General features: G+C 33.8%; 1 protein-coding gene across 1 annotated transcript in view; it reads left to right on the forward strand.

The window, feature by feature from the left end:
- LOC134723255 (uncharacterized) overlaps positions 1–21,237 on the forward strand; it is a 143,813-nt gene that overhangs the window by 34,776 nt on the left and 87,800 nt on the right. The window contains exons 5-6 of the mRNA XM_063586876.1: positions 15,827–15,868; positions 19,646–19,756. Of these exons, the coding sequence (XP_063442946.1) occupies positions 15,827–15,868; positions 19,646–19,756 (153 nt within the window). The remainder of the gene's footprint in view (positions 1–15,826; positions 15,869–19,645; positions 19,757–21,237) is intronic.

The following is a 21,237-nucleotide window of genomic DNA, read 5'->3' on the forward strand; positions in this document are numbered from 1 at the left end:
AACCATATATATTCAAGTATGGGACAATATAACAAATCATATAAAATATAGGTGGAGTTCGTTGGACCACTCTACCCCTTTCTGTTTGAGAATTTATAACGGTGGAGATCCACAATCTTAAACAATATATATTTATGTATGGGACAATATTAGAAATCAAATGAATTATAAGAACTTGGAAAAATTGAGATCATCACCCCTTAACCATATATACTCATGTATAAGGCAGCAACCATTTGATTTTCTGGGGGGGGGGGCTGGCTATGTATTTTTTTTCTGGACAAACTTTTTTTTTTCGCCTTCGTCAAATTTTGGCGACAAGTGGAAAACAATTAGTTCTTTCAATTTTAGCGTTACATATAGTGGCAGCTGATGGTGTAACAAACCATTTTTTTTCTCAGGATCAGAAACAAATTATTTTTTCTCCCAAAACTGGAAACAAACTTTTTTGTCCAAAAAAATCCATAGCCCCCCCCCCCCCCCCCCCCCCATATGGAGAGTCCTTAGGGTCACCCTACCCACTCCTGTTTGATAACTTAGTAACAGATGAGATCACCACCCCTCAACCATATATATTCATGTATTGGACAATATAACAAATCAAATGAAATATAGGGGAAGTCACTGGGGTGCCCCACCCCCTCCTATTTGAAAACTTGATAACGGTCGAGATCCCCACCCATAAACCTATATATTCTTTTATGGGACAATATAAAAAATCAAATGAAAAATAGGGGTAGTCCCTAAGGTCACCCACAACCTCTTGTGTGTGTTTTGAGAACTTGTAAAAGATTGAGATACCAACACCTAAACCATATTCATTCCTGTTTGTCATTTCAAAAAAGATTGAATGACATACAAGGTCAATCTCATAGGCGACACATATGCATATCACTTTGCTAGACCCTAACACCTGTCATTTTATTCCAAACTTAGACATCATGGACTTGGGGTGAAGGTGGGAGTCATTTACATTTACTATGGACAGGTCAGTCAGACCTCACCATTGATTCCTGTAGTAGTAAACATTTGTCTGATTTGTGTCTCATAACTTTTGTACTGTACAACACAAACTCAGTTTTCTTTCTAGGGAAGCAAGTTCATTCATACTTTTACAAGCTCGTACTAAAGTCAACTTGAACTACTAACAGTCAACTAATATGAACAATTACGATCAACTAGAAGTACTGCAATGATTGCAAATTTGTACCACTGCTGACTCATGAAAGACGCATGACCATTCGTGGTCATGTGCATTGCTATTAAAAACCTTGATAAAATATGAATTATTTGCCTTACTGATAAATTTACAATTATATATGAATGTTTAATGTTTTTTGTTTTAAATCTTTAAAAAAAAGTTGAAGCAACATTGCCACAGTTTTCATAATTATGTTTGCCTTGGTTTTTGGTTAACTGCCTACAGTGCTTACAGCGCTTTGATTTATGAAGTTGAAGTCCAATCAACTTGAAACTTGAAATATGTTCCATATGATATGATCTTTCTAATTTTATGTCAAATAAGAGATTTTTCTCCATTTTCATGGTCCACTGAACAAAGAAAATGATTGTGCCGATGGGGCATCTGTGAACTGGGGACACATTCTTGTTAGGACTGTTATAAATAGAGAATATCTGAAAGGAGCAAATATATTCAGAATAATTAGTTCTACCAATTGTCATTATACATGTTATACATCAAAACTGTATTTTAGAAGTCCTTAAATGACCAAACTTACCATTTTTATGCCCCACAGTAGTGGAGGCATTAAGTTTTACCCTTGTCCCTTTGTAAGTTCTTCAAAATTTGTTTCAGTTATTTAAGTTTAGTTTGCCTCAACCAAATGTTATAAAACTTTTACACAAAACACAGATCAAGTTCTATTTTGGTTGCTTCACTTTTACTGTTCTAGAGTTATTCTCTTTTACAAATGTTGGTATAGCTTAACTTTTCATTTCCATTCTCTAACTTTGGAGCCTTTAAGAAATTATTCATGGCAACCAAAGATTTGTCAGAAATTTACACATGGCCTTGGCCATGATATAAGAATTTTATCCGGAGTGTTAGCGAGGGATAAAATGAACAAATATCATGACCCAGGCCATGTGTAAATATACAACAAATATATGGCTTCCATGAGTTATTCATACCTGTCAACCTGTGACGATGAAAATGCAAGTCATGACCTGCATTGAAGAATAAAATCTCAGGTCATAGCGCGTACGAACTTTTTGCGAGCTGAATTTCAGTATTTATGGTACATTTTCTTACAATGCATATCAAAGATACCAAAACATCAATGCATGTTCACTTGGTTAAGTCATTTTAAGTCTTATTATCAATTTGTATGTCAGTGCACTTTTGAAGATTTTTATAAATTTGTGTAACAGAGTCTTTTCTTCTTTATTTTTAGTATTTATCTAACACTTCAATTTAATTTTCAAATGTATATTTACAGTTTAAGAATATTAGCTAAGTTGCCTCCTAAAATGATAACTGTTATTGCGAAGCCTATCATAGTTTTCCACAGATTCACCTGCAAGTTACCTGTCGATTTGAGAATTTGTTATCAAGTTCTAATTTTATGAATTATTTTTACTTACCAGTCAAGGAATATACATAAGGATTATCTCCCTTACAACGTTCTCATAACTCGCAACACCTGGATGATTTCAAACATCTATCTAACATTGATCATCCGGGTGAATGCCTCCTCAGTTTATCGGCGGGAACAAAATATTCCCTTTTACCGAAAATTATTTATAACTGGGGAGGTGGTGGGAGCCTTGACTGGTAAGTAAAAATAATTCATAAAATTAGAACTTGATAACAAATTCTCAATTTTATATCATATATATTTTTACTTACCAGTCAAGGAATATACATAAGGATTACTACTGATTTCAAAGCAGTCTGAACCTTAGGAGGAGTGTTATAAATAAATTATCTCACCTGAAGAGACTTTCTACAACACATGTACACATCTAATAACAGAAAAACTTCTCTGTGATTCTTTGTCATTTCAAACTTCATCATAAGTTGAAATGTAGTTCATGTTCATATTTAAAAACATATAAAATACTTCCACCATTTAAAATGCTTCCACCACTAACATTTTAATGAATAACAAAAACATACTGTGCAACTCGCCGAAAATATCAACTTAGTCTATTTTCTGTAACACATTTACATCTAATTCACGCAAATAAAATCTACTAAAGGTAGATTCTGAACTCCAATCTGCAGATTCTAAGATCGAATTGATAGATGCTCCTTTAAAGAATGCCCAAGTTGGGTCAATAGCTCTTGTAGAATGCGCATGTATTTTCCCTTTCCCTGGATATTCAGAATCAGAACAAGCCTGTTTAATAATTAGAACAATCCAATGTGAAATTGTCTGAGAGGTAACTGATTTGTGAGGTTCACATAAAGCTAAAAAATAATTTCCCTCTTTGGTCCTGTTGTAATTTTTTACGCAACGATTTTGTTTTATCTAAATATTGCAACAGACTTTTCCGTGGATCTAAAGAGGTATTCTCAGTGTATGTAGGTACGAAAATTTTTGCTCCAAAATGTTTCTCCCTATCCTGTTTGGCTAGGCCATGTCTTATAAACGTAATTCCTTTAGTCTGTATTCTCATGGAGCCTTCATCCGTTCTTAGTGCCTGCAGATCGCTACATCTCCTGAAAGTAGTAATGGCAGTTAAGAATACAGTTTTTAAAGTCAAATCTTATAAAGTCATTTGTTTAACATTGTCAAAAGGACTATTTTCTAACATTCTTAATACTACGTGCAAATCCCATTCAGGTAATAGTTTTGCAACTGGAGGTCTTGTATTGAAAACACCTTTAATCAATCTAATTATTTTAGGATGTTGTCCAATTTGGAAATTATCTATTGGAGGTAATACCGTGGACAACATTGAGCGATACCTTGCAATTGTTCTGTATTGCAAACCACTATCAAATAAATACGATAAAAAATCAGCTATCTGACTTAAAGATATTTTATAGGGATCAATTTTCCTTGTACTACACCAGCTATTGAACCTTCTGAATTTTGAGCAGTAATCTTTTTGAGTACCTTTTCGCCATGAGGCGGAGAGTAACTCTCTAACCCCTTTAGAAAAGCCTTCTGTTGTAAACCGTTCGTTGATAGAAGTCATGCAGTCAGCTTGAAAAGTTGTGCAAGACTTTTGGGATCAGATAAATTGGGGGATAAGCATAGGCGTACATTCTCTCCCATGAAATTGTCAAAGCATCCAGAGCTAAGGCTTTCTGATGTGGGATCCATGAACAAAAAATTTCTGTCTGACGATTGTCTATTGAGGCAAATAAATCTATGAGAGGAGTTCCCCAAATTTGAAATAGATTCTGAACCACAAGTTTGTTCAGAGACCATTCTGTATGTTGAATTTTGGTTCGACTGAGTTGGTCTGCTAAAATGTTCAATTTTCCTGTTATATGAGCAGCCTTCATTCGAATATTGTTTTGAATTGCAAGATTCCATAAATCCCATGTTTGGTAGCAAAAAGTGGGCGATTTCGTCCCCCCTTGTTTGTTTATATATTGGACCACTGTGGTATTGTCCGATCTTATCAGAACATATTGACCTTTTAACTGATTGAGGAAGTGTTTCAACGTTAAAATCACTGCTTCCAATTCTAGGGAAATTATATGTTTCTTGCTCTGCATTTCTGACCATTCCCTTTGAAAAATTTGATTGTTCATAAAACCCCCATACCCGGTTTTCGAAGCATCTGTCGTTATGGTTACAGAAGTTTGAGCCAGTTGAAAATATTGGCCTCTCAGCGTGTTTGCTGAATCTTTCCACCAACTGAGATGTGATTTCAGATGTGGTGTAACTGGTATCTTTATGGAAAGATCCTGACAACTTGGTCTCCAAAATGAGAGGAGATGTAGTTGAACCGGTCTCATGAACAAGCGTGCATTCGGAATTAACTCTATGCAAGATGCCATTATGCCTAGTAATTGTAGGAAGTGAAATGCTGACACTGCATTCCCTGATGAAAGAATTAGTATTGCCATATTCAATTTGTCTATTCTTTCCTGAGTTGGGCAAACAAGTCCCTTGTCCAAATGAAACTGCCCCCCTAAGTATATCAAGTTTTGAATTGGCACTAGACTTGATTTTTCTCTGTTGATGAGAAAACCTAGTGAATTTAGGAGAGTGTCCATTTTGAAATGTATTTCTTGAGATACCTGTTGAGGGGTATGAGATTTATTACTGGTCTCATTGTCCCGTTCTTTTTGGGGACTAGAAAAAAACGTACTGTAGAAACCTGTTGCTGCATCTTGTTGGCGAACAGGTTCTATAGCATCTTTTCCTATAATAGTCTTTATTTCTTGGATTAAAATATCCGAGTCTTTTAAAGACACAGAGGTTTTCCGTATGCCTGTCCAAAATGGCATTTCTAGAACCCTCTGCTATTATTGACAAGACCCATTGATCGTCTGTTATTTTTTACCAATTGTCTCGAAAAAAATCTTAGACGACCCCCAACTGGTATCTCGGCCTGATTCTGATAAATTATTACCTTTAACTCTGAGTCAGCTACTGTTTTTCTTTGGGATCCGAAAAGAATTCCAGTTGCCACCTGCTTTCTTTTCTTCATCTTTTTTCCCAAAGTCATCAGCTTTATTGTCTTTCTGGAACTTCCTAGGAGTAGATCTCACAGAAGATTTATTATAACTAAAACCTGAACGTTTATCAGTTGAATTAGCATTGTTATAATTAACATGAGTATAACTATTGTTAGAACTATATCTAGGAGCTTTATTTTGCCAGTCTTGACGCACCTGAGTAGATTCAAACTTTCTCTTATTATTGTTCTTATACTCTGGTAACAGATCGTCTAGTTGCTCACGTTGTTCTTTACGTTTCTCAAGTTTGTCTTCCAAACCTTTACCAAATACACCTTCATTCGAAAGAGGTAAATACAAAACTTTAGTCTGTATATCTTTCAAGTTATTTAAACCAGACTCAGTAGCTGCAGCCTTCCTGCGTATCATATGGTTAAACGCACCTGTGCGTCCTACCTGATCAAGAGACTTTGTCGAAATTGCAAACAAGTCCTTCACCATTTGACAAGTTTCATCACTAACATTTTCATTTTCAACCCTCTCTAATAAGGTTCCTAATGTTTGTTGCATATACAACACTGATATAATACCCATACGTGAAGCCACCTGCCCTTGATAGGCTAGATTCTCTATCTGTTTTAAAGGTTGAGTAACCAACTGCTTATGTTTGTCCCATGACTTAACACTATTTGTACCATGAACAGTTCTTATCATTGGTTCTAATAAATCATCCAAACTGGGTACTTGCAAAAAGCTTTTAGATTTATCATTAACCGGAAAACAACTACGGTATTCATCTTTATAAGCTGTAAGTTTCTCTGGATTTTTAGTTCTCCAGGAACGTTCTAGAATTCTAACCTGTGCCTCATCAATGATCAAGCCACCAGAATTATCAGAAGATTCTGAAGGAATATCTTCCTTGAAAAGTTTAGACAATAAATTTAAATTATCTGACTGCTTGTCTACAGTTTTATTGTTATTATTATCAATGTTACTTGTTTGTCTCTGATTTGACTGACTTTCAACATTGTTACTAATAGTAGGTTGAGTTTGTAGATATTGACTAATTCTTTCAACATTTCTAGATTTATTGCCAGCCTGAGAATAAACAGGACTACTGAGGCCACGAGAATATTCATCCTCTGATGAACATAAACCAAGTAAATCAGCCTTTTCACGACTGTCTATATGAAGAGAAATTTCTGACCTATTGTCAAAATCAATATTTCTGATAATTCTAGGACTTCCCAAGTCCTCATCAAGATTTGCATTCAAAGAAATTACCGGTCTACGCTCCCCTGTACTTGGGACGTTATCCGAACTTTGTTCTCTCTGCGTGGCTAAACCACCAGATTGAGAAACCTGTGCAACAGTCGAACTACCTATAGTAGCACATGACTTGTTCATAACAGCAAATAACATATCCATTTTCTTATCAAACCTGTCTTCCATACTGTTTAACTTATTCTCAAGTTCAGCCGTCTTTGACACACGTTTCTTTTTCTTTGAAGAAGCGTCTTTTGTTGTCCTCGCCATTTTTTTCACGAGAAAATCACCCGTTGGCGTTTCACCTGCACTATCTGAATCTAAATTTTCAGCATTTGCGTCAGTCAGTGAGTGTCTATATTCTTCAGCCATCGTCCAATATGAGCGGACGATAATATTAAACGTACATAAATAAAAATTTGCAACGACGAGACTATAATAGAAAAGTCTCAAAGTGAGAACGTCTTATTTTGTTGCCGCCGAAAGATAAACTGAGGAGGCATTCACCCGGATGATCAATGTTAGATAGATGTTTGAAATCATCCAGGTGTTGCGAGTTATGAGAACGTTGTAAGGGAGATAATCCTTATGTATATTCCTTGACTGGTAAGTAAAAATATATATGATATAAAATTAAACTTTTGTAAGTTCTATTGTCCCATCTTACAGATACAACAGGTATTGTTCTCTGTATAGTTTATTCACTGGGACCTTTAAATTTCTTCTAGGAGAAATATATCACTCATTGATTAATTTACCTGAACAAAAAATTGAACTGACAATGCTGGAAATATATGTACAAATAAGTCATTATAAAACTGCATATGATGTTGTATTTATTCAATCAATAACACAATTTTAATTTGTTTGATAGAAACACTGATATAAAAATTAAAAGTTGATTTCTGATCAAATTTCGACATTTTACCTATTAAAATTTGCTATTTTTTAGTCTGTTCACAAATAAAAACTTAAAATGAAAATGTTTTGCAACTTTTTTTTAAATATTGTATAAAGGTATGAAAATAATGAAAAGTTATTTTTCAATATGTATTTGAATTTTATATTTTTATGATTTAATCTTTTTCATCCATAAAACGCGAAAATAAGGAATAATTTTGAATGGTGACAAATAAGGGGAAGTAACTAGTTGAAATATGTTTGTTTATGTTTATAGTGCAATTTATTTACGACCTAAAGCTAAGGTAATTTGTGTTAATTAACAGTGTGTTTGACACCAAAGCTGTCAAATAAAGCCCTGCACTTAATGGGTCACCTAATTTGACAGTTTACATAGTTAGATGAACTTCCTGTTCATGGAAGAAATTACGAATTTGCCGGTATATCAAAGGAATATTACTAAATCAATCTCAAGGCTAAGAAATACGGGTGAAATGGGGTCATTTTCGGTATTCACGGGTTATTTCAATGACCCGGCGGGTGTCCCGGGTGATCCCTCAGAATTGTGAAAATCTCGGGTCACACCCGCAAAATACGGGTCAGTTGACAGGTATGGTTATTTGAGATGGTTATAAAAGACCTGAAGAGAGGGTTGGTATGCAATGTGTGTGGCTGCTCTTTTTAATACGACTGCCAAAATTCAAAATATTTTGGTCGTATATTTGTATCTCGTTGGCGTCTTCGTCCCAAGACATTTGGTTTTCGCACTTTAAATTTAGTACAAGTAAATAGAAATCTATGAAATTTTAACACAAGGTTTATGACCACAAAAGGAAGGTTGGGATTGATTTGGGGAGTTTTGGTCCCAACAGTTTAGGAATAAGGGCCAAAAAGGGCCAAAATAATCATTTTCTTGGTTTTTCGCACTATAACTTTAGTTCAAGGAAATAGAAATCTATGAAATTTTTACACAAGGTTTATGACCATAAAATGATGGTTTGGATTGATTTTGGGAGTTTTGGTCCCAACAGTTTAGGAATAAGGGCCTAAAGGGTCCAAAATTAAACTTTTGTTTGATTTTTATCAAATATTGAATAATTGGGGTTCTTTGATATGCCGAATCTAACTATGTATGTAGATTCTTAATTTTTGGTCCTGTTTTCAATTGGTCTACATTAAGGTGCAAAGGGTCCAAAATTAAACTTAGTTTGATTTTAACAAAAATTGAATCCTTGAGGTTCTTTGCTATGCTGAATCTAAAAATTTACTTAGATTTTTTATTATTGGCCCAGTTTTCAAGTTAGACCAAAATTAAACTTTGTTTGATTTCATCAAAAATTGAATAAATGTGGTTCTTTGATATACTAACTCTAACTGTGTATGTAGATTCTTAATGTTTGGTCCCGTTTTCAAATTGGTCTACATTAAAGTCCAAAGGGTCCAAAATTAAACTAAGTTTGATTTTAACAAAGATTGAATCCTTTGGCTTCTTTGATATGCTGAATCTAAACATGTATTTAGATTTTTGATTATGGGCCCAGTTTTCAAATTGGTCCAGATCAGGATCCAAAATTATTATATTAAGTATTGTGCATAGCAAGAAATTTTCAATTGCACAGTATTCAGCAATAGCCAGAAATCTTCAATTGCACAGTATTGTGCAAAAGCAAGAAATTTTCAATTGCACAGTATTGCACAATAGCAAGAAATCTTCAAATGCACAGTATTGTGCAATAGCAAGTATTTTCAATTGCACAGTATTGTGCAATAGCAAGAAATATCTAATTGCACAATATTGCGCAATAGCAAGAATTTTTCAATTGGAGTTATCCTTCTTTGTCCAGAATAGTAGTTGAATCAACTTAAATCATTGTTTTATACAATATACAATGTATATTCACTTTTCCTACCAACTGATAAATTAAAACAATCTTTACCATTCAGTGATAACAAGCACTTTTTTAGATTTTAATATTTTATGATGTATTTAAATGAGTAGTTATTGTTGCAAACTCAATTAGAAATTTGAATTGAGATAAGTTTTGGAATTAGGGAAAGGGGGAGGTGAAGAAAAACATGGGGAGGAGGGTTAAATTTTTTCATTTCAGATTTCAAAAATAAAAATAAAACTTCTTCAAACATTTTTTGAGAGGATTAATATTTAACAGCATAGTGAATTGCTCAAAGAAAAAACAAAAAATTTAAGTTCATTAGACCATATTCATTCTGTGTCAGAAACCTATGCTGTGTCAACTATTTAATCACAATCCAAATATAGAGCTGAATCCAGCTTGAATGTTGTGTCCATACTTGCCCAAACCGTTCAGGGTTCAACATATGTGGTTGTACAAAGCTGCACCCTGTGGAGCATCTGGTTAATATTTAGGCCTGGTCATCAAATTGGTCCACATTGAGGTCTAAATGGTCTAAAATTAAATAGCTGGTTGCTGCCCCTGAATTGATAATTTTAGGGAAATTTTTGCAGTTTTTGGTTATTATCTTGAATATTATTAAAGATAGAGATAAACTGTAAACAGCAAAAATGTACAGCAAAGTAGGAGCTAAAAATAAGTCAAATGGACAATTGACCCCTCAAGGAGTTATTGCTCTTTATAGTCAATTTTTAAACATTTTTAGCTCACCTTGCCCAAAGGGCCAAGTTAGCTTTTCCCATCACTTTGTGTCCGTCATCGTTGTCCTGTGTCTGTTGTCGTTAACTTTTACAAAAATCTTCTCCTCTGAAACTACTGGACCAAATTAAACCGAACTTGGCCACAATCATTATTGGGGTATCTAGTTTAAAAAATGTGTCCGGTGACCCGGCCAACCAACCAAGATGGCCGCCATGGCTAAAAATAGAACATAAAGGTTAAATGATTTTTTTGGCTTATAACTCAAAAACCAAAGCATTTAGAGCAAAAATTGTTAATCAGGCCAACATCTATCTGCTCTGAAATTTTCAAATGAATCTGACAATAAGTTGTTGGGTTGCTGCCCCTGAATTGGTAATTTTAGGGAAATTTTGCTGTTTTTATACGACCACAAAATTTTTTCGTCGTATATTGCTATCACATTGGCGTCGTCGTCTTCGTCGTCGTCGTCGTCCGAATACTTTTAGTTTTCGCACTCTAACTTTAGTAAAAGTGAATAGAAATCTATGAAATTTTAACACAAGGTTTATGACCACAAAAGGAAGGTTGGTAGTAATTTTCGGAGTTTTGGTCCCAACATTTTAGGAATTAGGGGCCAAAAAGGGCCGAAATAAGCATTTTCTTGGTTTTAGCACTATAACTTTAGTTTATGTTAATAGAAATCTATGAAATTTTTACACAAGGTTTATGACCACAAAAGGAAGGTTGGTAGTAATTTTCGGAGTTTTGGTCCCAACATTTTAGGAATTAGGGGCCAAAAAGGGCCCAAATAAGCATTTTCTTGGTTTTAGCACTATAACTTTAGTTTATGTTAATAGAAATCTATGAAATTTTTACACAAGGTTTATGACCACAAAAGAAAGGTTGGGATTGATTTTGGGAGTTTTGGTTTTAACAGTTTAGGAATTAGGGGCCAAAAAAGGGCCCAAATAAGCATTATTCTTGGTTTTCGCACAATAACTTTAGTTTAAGTAAATAGAAATCACTGAAATTTAAACACAATGTTTATGACCACAAAAGGAAGGTTGGTATTGATTTTGGGAGTTTAGGTCCCAACAGTTTAGGAATTAGGGGCCAAAAAGGGACCCAAATAAGCATTTTTCTTGGTTTTCGCACGATAACTTTAGTTTAAGTAAATAGAAATCACTGAAATTTAAACACATGGTTTATGACCATAAAAGGAAGGTTGATATTGATTTGGGGAGTTTTGGTCCCAACAGTTTAGGAATAAGGGGCCCAAAGGGTCCAAAATTAAACTTTGTTTGATTTCATCAAAATTGAATAATTGGGGTTCTTTGATATGCCGAATCTAACTGTGTATGTAGATTCTTAACTTTTGGTCCCGTTTTCTTATTGTTCTACATTAAGGTCCAAAGGGTCCAAAATTAAACTTAGTTTGATTTTGACAAAAAATGAATTGGTTGGGTTCTTTGATATGCTGAATCTAAATATGTACTTAGATTCTTGATTATTGGCCCAGTTTTCAAGTTGGTCCAAATCGGGGTCAAAAATTAAACTTTGTTTGATTTCATCAAAAATTAAATAAATGGGGTTCTTTGATATGCCAAATCTAACTGTGTATGTAGATTCTTCATTTTTATACGACCGCAAATTTTGAAAAAATTTTCGTCGTATATTGCTATCACGTTGGCGTCGTCGTCTGCGTCGTCGTTGTCGTCGTCGTCGTCGTCCGAATACTTTTAGTTTTCGCACTCTAATTTTAGTAAAAGTGAATAGAAATCTTTGAAATTTAAACACAAGGTTTATGACCACAAAATGAAGGTTGGTATTGATTTTGGGAGTTTTGGTCCCAACATTTTAGGAATTAGGGGCCAAAAAGGGCCCAAATAAGCATTTTCTTGGTTTTCGCACTATAACTTTAGTTTAAGTAAATAGAAATCAATGAAATTTAAACACAATGTTTATGACCACAAAAGGAAGATTGGTACTGATTTTGGGAGTGTCGGTCCCAACAGTTTAGGAATAAGGGGCCAAAAAGGGACCTGAATAAGCATTTTTCTTGGTTTTCACACCATAACGTTAGTATAAGTAAATAGAAATCTACGAAATTTAAACACAAGGTTTATGACCATAAAAGGAAGGTTGGTATTGATTTTGGGAGTTTTGGTTCCAACAGTTTAGGAAAAAGGGGCCCAAAGGGTCCAAAATTAAACTTTGTTTGATTTCATCAAAATTGAATAATTGGGGTTCTTTGATATGCCGAATCTAACTGTGTATGTAGATTCTTAACTTTTGGTCATGTTTTCAAATTGGTCTACATTAAGGTCCAAAGGGTCCAAAATTAAACTTAGTTTGATTTTGACAAAAAATGAATTGGTTGGGTTCTTTGATATGTTGAATCTAAAAATGTACTTAGATTCTTGATTATTGGCCCAGTTTTCAAGTTGGTCCAAATCTGGGTCCAAAATTAAACTTTATTTGATTTCATCAAAAATTGAATAAATGGGGTTCTTTGATATGCCAAATCTAACTGTGTATGTAGATCCTTCATTTTTGGTCCCATTTTCAAATTGGCCTACATTAAGGTCCAAAGGGTCCAAAATTAAACTAAGTTTGATTTTAACAAAAATTAAATTCTTGGGCCTCATTGATATGCTGAATCTAAACATGTACTTAGATTTTTGATTATGGGCCCAGTTTTCAAGTTGGTCCAAATCAGGATCTAAAATTATTATATTAAGTATTGTGCAATAGCAAGTCTTTTCAATTGCACAGTATTGCGCAATGGCAAGAAATATCTAATTGCACAATATTGTGAAATAGCAATTTTTTTTTAAATTAGAGTTATCTTTCTTTGTCCAGAAAAGTAAGCAAGAAATATCTAATTGCAAAATATTGTGCAATAGCAAGATTCTTTTTTAATTGGAGTAATCTTTCTTTGTCCAGGATCAACTTAAATCTTTGTTATATACAATATACAATGTACATTGTATATTCACTTTTTACTACCAACTGATAAATTAAAATAATCTTTACCATTCAGTGATAACAAGCAGTTTTTTTTACATCTTTATATTTTATGATGTATTTAAATGAGTAGTTATTGTTGCAAACTCCATTAGAAATTTTAATTGAGATTAGTTTTGGAATAAGGGAAAGGGGGATGTGATTGAAAAAATTAGGTTCAATTTTTCTCATTTGAAATTTCATAAATAAAAAGAAAATTTCTTCAAACATTTTTTTGAGAGGATTAATATTCAACAGCATAGTGAATTGCTCTAAGAGAAAACAAACATTTTAAGTTATTTAGAACACATTCATTCTGTGTCAGAAACCTATGCTGTGTCAACTATTTAATCACAATCCAAATTTAGAGCTGAATCCAGCTTGAATGTTGTGTCCATACTTGCCCCAACTGTTCAGGGTTCAACCTCTGCGGTCGTATAAAGCTACGCCCTGCGAAGCATCTGGTTAATATTTACATAGACCAAGGTGAGCGACACAGGCTCTTTAGAGCCTCTAGTTATTGGTTAATCAGTCAATTGTGTTTAAGTGTACATATGAATTTCTCTGAAATTATACCACAAGTTTCCATACCACAAAGGGATGGTTATGATTGAGTCTGGAGGGTTATTGCTCAAACCATTTAGGAAAGAGGGGAAAACTAGGTTTTTCTGGTTAATGGACAAAGATAAATTCTGTACATTTTTTTGAAAATTGCAATCTCAACAAAGACTTTTGATAAAGCAATCAATTGCAGTCGAAATCATACAAAAATAAGTGTGAACCATTATTAATCGATCGATTACCTAAAAATCCTTCAGTAATTGTGCCCATCCTTGTAATTGGACCATAAGTTTTTATACGCCCGTCAAAATTTTGACGGGACGTATAATGGTACCGGTATACAAATGTCCGGTGTCCATCTGTCCGTCCATCCGTCTGTCCGGCGTAAACATGTCGCACCGTAACTTGAGAACGACTTATCCAAATTTCATGAAACTTAACATAGTTGTTTCTTATGATGGTCAAATGATCTGTATATTTTTTGGTGAAAATAAGATTAAAACTTTTTGAGTTACGGCACTTTGTAACTAAAACAGGGGTGTGGTTTTTTCACATGTCGCATTGTATCTCAAAAACGATTCTTGATTATGGCTTAAAACTTTAAACACTTCTTAGTTATATTAATCTTAATATCTGTATACTTTTTGGTGATGATTCAAAATTTTATTTTTGAGTTATTGAGTATTTTGTAAAAAAGGGGGAGGGTTTTACATGTCGCACCATATCTCAAAAACGATTGATGATTATTGCTTAAAACTTTACACATGTCTTTGTTATATTAATCTAAAGATCTGTATACTTTTTGGTGATGATTCAAAATTTCATTTTTGAGTTATTGAGTATTTTGTAAAAAAGGGGGAGGTTTTTTTTACATGTTGTGCCGTATCTCAAAAACAATTTATGATTATTGCTTAAAACTTTACACACTTCTTTGTTATATTAATCTAAAGATCTGTATACTTTTTGGTGATGATTTAAAACTTTATTTTGGAGTTATTGAGTATTTTGTTAAACAGGGGAGGTTTTTTTTACATGTCGCGCCTTACAATGTATCTCAAAAATAATTTATGATTATTGCTTAAAACTTTACACACTTCTTTGTTATATTAATCTAAAGATCTGTATACTTTTTGGTTTTGATTCAAAATTTTATTTTAGTGATATTTAGTTTTAGTTTTTTGTAAAAAAAAAAACAGGGTTGGGGGTTTTACATGTCCCACCGTGTCTCAAAAACAATATATGGTTATTGCTTAAAACTTTCTCAGAAACTATTTATGATTATTGCATAAAACTTCCACACAAGACGTCGGGCGTATCATGCGCTCATGGCGCAGCTGTTTATTAAGTATATTTGTTCTTGAACCACATTCATACTGTGTCAGAAACCTGTGTGGTATAAACTATTTAATCACAATCCAAATTCAGAGCTGTATCAAGCTTGAATGTTGTCTCCATACTTGCCCAACTGTTCAGGGTTCGACATTTGGTGTCGTCTAAAGCTGTGCACTGCGGAGCATCTGGTTAAATGCCATATAAAAAATTTGCTTCACTTTTCCCTTAACATTCTTGACCATTTTTTATATAAAAAATCAAATTTATGCATGGTATAATGCTATCATTTTGTTGTCGTCGGAAGACACATAAATAAATGCTCTCTATATAGAATAAATTATCGAAAAAAAGTAAATTTTCCCCTTAAAATTGAACCGAACATATATTTGATTTGACTTCTTTTTGTTGCTCGTAATTGACTGTGTTCATACCAGGATGTCGTACCACAGAGAAGGTAGCCTGTTGAATAATTGTAGAACAGTTAGTAATATGAAAATGGTCTATTGGCTTGATCTCATCATGGATGTTTTGATTTTTCTTTTAGGGGATCATGAAGACAGTGAAGATGAAACAACAAATAGTAAAGGTATTTTAAAAACATTAGATTTTCAAAGAAAGCTAAACATGTAGTATTATTTATTTTTATAAAAAGAGAGACAATTATCAACATCTGGTTTTACAAGGTCATTTCCTGTTCTGATGTCCAAAGATTATCCTCTCCACAGAGACAATATTAATAGTTGAAAGATTGGCTGAATTCTTTTCACTATCTTATTGGAAGACTTACTAGTGACTGATCCAGAACTTTTCATAAAGGGGGAGGGGGGGGATGCGTTGACAGACCTAGGGGGGGGGGTGTTCTAGTCATGCTTCTGTGATTTCCTATATAATCAAACCAATTTTTTTCCACAAAAGGGGCTCCCTCCCCTGAATCATTCTATGATTACTGACTCTATAAAAACTATCTTATGATGATTGGTTAGGAAACTTTGAATCCTAGTAAATGTCTTTTAATCCTGTAATGTGTATGATTTGAACTCTCTTTTTTAGCAATAAGATTTTGACTGGTTTCCAATCATGCATATCTGTACACAGGTAACACTTTAATATCTACATGTATAAATAGCTGAAACACCTGAAATCTTGTGAACAAACAGGTGGTAATTTAACATTCCATCCAGTCACTCAATGTTAGGTAACATCTTAAACATAAAAAACATACTTAGGAACTTCAAAGCATTGTGATTTTGTCTTAGATTATAAATATTTGGTTAAATTTAGTATCTTTATTAAGAATAAAAGGCAACAAAAAATTGAAAAAGGATACATCCAAATCAGTTATTTTCAATTAAAAATTAATTTAAATCATAATCTTTTTTTGCAGGCTGCAATCTCTTCATAGTAAAAGAATATACCCTAGAGATCAATTATATTTTACAATAAGCATGCCTACACATAGTCCAAATAATTAGGAAGTGTTGAAGGGTCACAGAAAAAAATCAAAATAGCTATTCAGGACTTTATAATTATTTACCCTAGCCTATACACAGCTATATCATGGTTAAGTTAGTCATGATGGGGAAATAAATTGTTTAGTGGATATGTGAAACCAAATTCAGACCTGTATCAAGCGTGAACATTGTGTCCATTTTTTCCCCAATTGTTCAGTGTTGGACCTCTGCGGTCGTATCCAGCTGTGCACTGTGTAGCAGTTAATTTTAAATTTTCAATTAGTGACAAGCAAATTCTTTACTTTTCAGCTCACCTGGCCCGAAGGGCCAAGTGAGCTTTTCCCATCACTTGGCGTCCGGCGTCGGCGTCCTGCGTCCAGCGTCGTCGTTAACTTTTACAAAAATCTTCTCCTCTGAAACTACTGGGCCAAATGAAACCAAACTTGGCCACAATCATCATTGGGGTATCTAGTTTAAAAAATGTGTGGCGTGACCCGCCAAACCAAACAAGATGGCCGCCATGGCTAAAAATGGAATATAGGGGTAAAATGCAGTTTCTGGCTTATATCTCAAAAACCAAAGCATTTAGAGCAAATCTGACATGGGATTAAATTGTTTATCAGGTCAAGATCTACCTGCCCTGAAATTTTCAGATGAATTGGACAACCTGTTGTTGGGTTGCTGCCCCTGAATCTGTAATTTTAGGAGAATTTTGCTGTTTTTGGTTATTATTTTGAATATTATTATAGATAGAGATAAACTGTAAACAGCAATAATGTTCAGCAAAGTAAGATTTACAAATAAGCCAGCAGGACCAAAATGGTCAGTTGACCCATTTAGAAGTTATTGCCCTTTAAAGTCAATTTTTAACCTTTTTTCGTAAATTTTATAGATCTTTTACAAAAATCTTCTCCTCTGAAACTGCTGGGCCAGATTAATCCAAACTTAACCACAATCATCTTTATGGTATTTAAGTTAAAAAATGTGTGGCGTAACCCGCCAAACCAACCAAGATGGTCGCCATGGCTAAAAATAGAACATAGGGGTAAAACACAGTTTTTGGCTTATAACTCAAAAACCAAAGCATTTAGAGCAAATCTGACAGGTGTTAAATTGTTCATCAGGTCATGTTCTATCTGCCCTGAAATTTTCAGATGAATCAGAGAACCTGTTGTTGGGTTGCTGTCCCTGAATTGGTAATTTTAAGAAAATTTTGCTGTTTTTGGTTATTAACTTGAATATTATTATAGATAGAGTTAAACTGTAAACAGCAAAAATGTTCAGCAAAGTAAGATTTACAAATAAGTCAACATTACCAAAATGGTCAATTGACCCCCTAAGGAGTTATTGTCCTTAATAGTAAATTTTTTACAATTTTCATAAAATTTGTAATTTTTTACTACCGGTTACATTTTCCACAGAAACTACTGGGCCAAGTTCATTATAGATAGTGATAATTGTAAGCAGCAAGATTGTTCAGTGAAGTAAGATGTACAAACATATCACCATCACAAAAACACAATTTTGTCATGAATCCATCTGCTTCCTTTGTTTAATATTCACATAGACCAAGGTGAGCGACACAGGCTCTTTAGAGCCTCTAGTTATACGACCGCAAAAATTGAAAAAAAATTGGTCTTATATTGGTATCACTGGTGCCTTAATCGTCGTCTGAAGGCATTTAAGGAATTAGGAGCCCAAATAAGCATTTTTCTTGGTTTTCACTCTATAACTTTAGTTTAAGTAAATAGAAATCTATGAAATTTAACTGTAGACAGCAATAAAGTTCAGCAAAGTAAGATCTACAAATAAGTCAACATGAATAATGATCAGTTGACCCCTTAAGGAGTTATTAGGTCAAGATCTATCTACCCTGGAATTTTCAGATAAATCTGACAACCCGTTGTTGGGTTGCTACCCCTGAATTGGTAATTTTAAGGAAATTTTGCTGTTTTTGGTTGTCTTGAATATTATTATAGATAGAAATAAACTGTAAACAGCAATAATGTTCAGCAAAGAAAGATTTACAAATAAGTCAACATCACCGAAATGGTCAATTGACCCCCTAAGGAGTTATTGTCCTTTATAGTCAATTTTCAACAATTTTTATAAAATTTGTAAATTTTACTTACATTTTCACTGAAACTACTGGGCCAAGTTCATTATAGATAGAGATAATTGTAAGAAGCAAGAATGTTCAGTAAAGTAAGATGTACAAACACATCACCATTACCAAATTACAGTTTGTCATGAATCTATCTGACAACCCGTTCCTTTGTTTAATATTCACATAGACCAAGGTGAGCTACACAGGCTCTTTAGAGCCTCTAGTTTTCAATCTGTTCATGTCCGTTGGATGTCCATTCTTATCTGTTAGACATCCGTCCATAACCGTTGCATGTCTGTTAAGTGTATGTTTTGTCCATCGACGTCCGTTCTGTCCAGTGGAAAATTTAGAGCATGTTTAAAACTGTGAACGGACGTCCAACAGATAAAATGTCTGTTGAACTTCAGTTAGGCGTCAGTTTCGCTTCCGTTTTGTATCCGTTACATGTCCGTTATACATCCGTTAGAGGTCTTGAAGATAAATTCACCAATGGACTTTTACCAGACATTTAATGGATAAAACAGATGTTAAATGTCATTTTGGTCTTTTGTGGATAGTTGTCTCAATGGCAATCATACCACATCTTCTTTATATGTTTGTGTCCACATGTATTGTTAAAACTGCATTTTTGAAAACTTTTTGAGATGTGCCATTTGTGTTGTTTCGACACATCTAGTCTGTTTTAGTCATGGCGTTGTCAGTTTGTTTTCTACTTATCATACGCTCTTGTTGCAGCTGTTTATCTTATACTATGTTGAACTTTAAATGTGGTCCCTAAGCTGTAATGATGCTTTTGTTTTTGCAGATAGCTGTTGCAAAAGAGTCTTACACGATGGATATTTTATAGCTTTTATAAGCACATTATTGAGTGCTGCAATAGCCATACCAATTGGTTTATACTTTTGTATTTGTTATGGTAAGTAATTTGTCAAAGTGCCAGGTGCAACACACTGGAATATATATATACTTGTTATTCTATTGTTTTATTTAGGTCACGTTGCCTTAAAAAACATTTTAAGTTTTACCATATCACTTAATTGTTGTCTGTCCTCATCCATCTCCAGTTATACGTACTCATAAACATTTTTAAAGATCTCTTCCTCTGAACAAATTCCAACCAAACTTATGCTGAATGATCTTTAGGGTCTCTAGTATGAAGGATAAGGTACGATAACCTGCAGAGAATGGCCCACAATTTCTGCTGATAGTTTTCATGCTTTGTTGCTGTAAACACCTCAAGATTTGCAAAAAAAAACGACAGAAAAAGGCACACTTCTTATACTTTCTCCATCAGGTAATCAACACTTCAAAAAAATAAAATTAACATAGAGACCTCATGGGAAACTTTTTATACGACTGCAAAATTTTTGTGAATGTATTACCAAGTTGTCGTCTGACGATGGATGGTTTCTGGACAATAACTTTACTTTTGATAAATAGAAATCAATAAAAGGAGTAGGTTCAGTAAGGGCCGGTTTTGGCCTCAAATTTCAAGTTCATATGAAGAAAGATTTTGGACACTTTTTAATCACTTAAATGTCTATTTCAATTGATTCAATTATGTTTTGTAAAAGATTTCAACTGATTCACTCATTAAAAACGCTTCGATTCTAGCTTAAATATGACAAATCTATCAAAAATGCCAAAACATTTCACTGTTCATATGGTTTTTGTCAAAAATGAAAGTGGCAGCTTCCGTGTTCATCCTCAACCTTTATATATATTATGTCTTATCATCAAATACAACTTACATGTCAATATTAAGAATGAACACAAATGTGGCCACTTTCATTTAAGGTGGAAACTGTCTAAAATTTAGCTAAAATGCTAAATTTGTGAATATTTCAATAATTTAGCATGACATAAGATGCTTGTACCAGCTGATTTTTGGGCATTGTCTTGTTTAAAACAGCCCATATTTATGAAGCAGAATCATTCTACTTTCCAGTAAATAGCTAAAAGATTACATTTTCATAATTTTGTAAAACTGCTATATTTTGGGGCCAAAAAGGGGTGTTACTGGACCTACTCCTTTTAACACAATGTTTGAACCACATAAGGATGGTTAGGATTGATTTTGGGGGATATGGCCCCGTTGGTTTAGGAAAAAAGGACCCAAAGGGGCCAAAAACATATATATCTAGTTTCAGGTCAATAAGTGTGAAAATAAGTATTTCAATAATACTCTGAAATTGTACCACAATATTCATGCAATTAATTGGAAGTGGGGGATTTATTATAAGGGTTATGGGGCAAACAATCTAGGAATTATCTTGATTTTAGGTCAAAAAGTTGCCATAAACAAGCATTTTTGAAGTTTCGGTACAATAAATTATGTTTAACCCTTTGGACCTCTCTGGCATTGTACCACTACGTTCCATTCAATGAAGGGAAGGC

Source organism: Mytilus trossulus, chromosome 6, assembly GCF_036588685.1.
Source record: "Mytilus trossulus isolate FHL-02 chromosome 6, PNRI_Mtr1.1.1.hap1, whole genome shotgun sequence".
NCBI lineage: Eukaryota > Metazoa > Mollusca > Bivalvia > Mytilida > Mytilidae > Mytilus > Mytilus trossulus.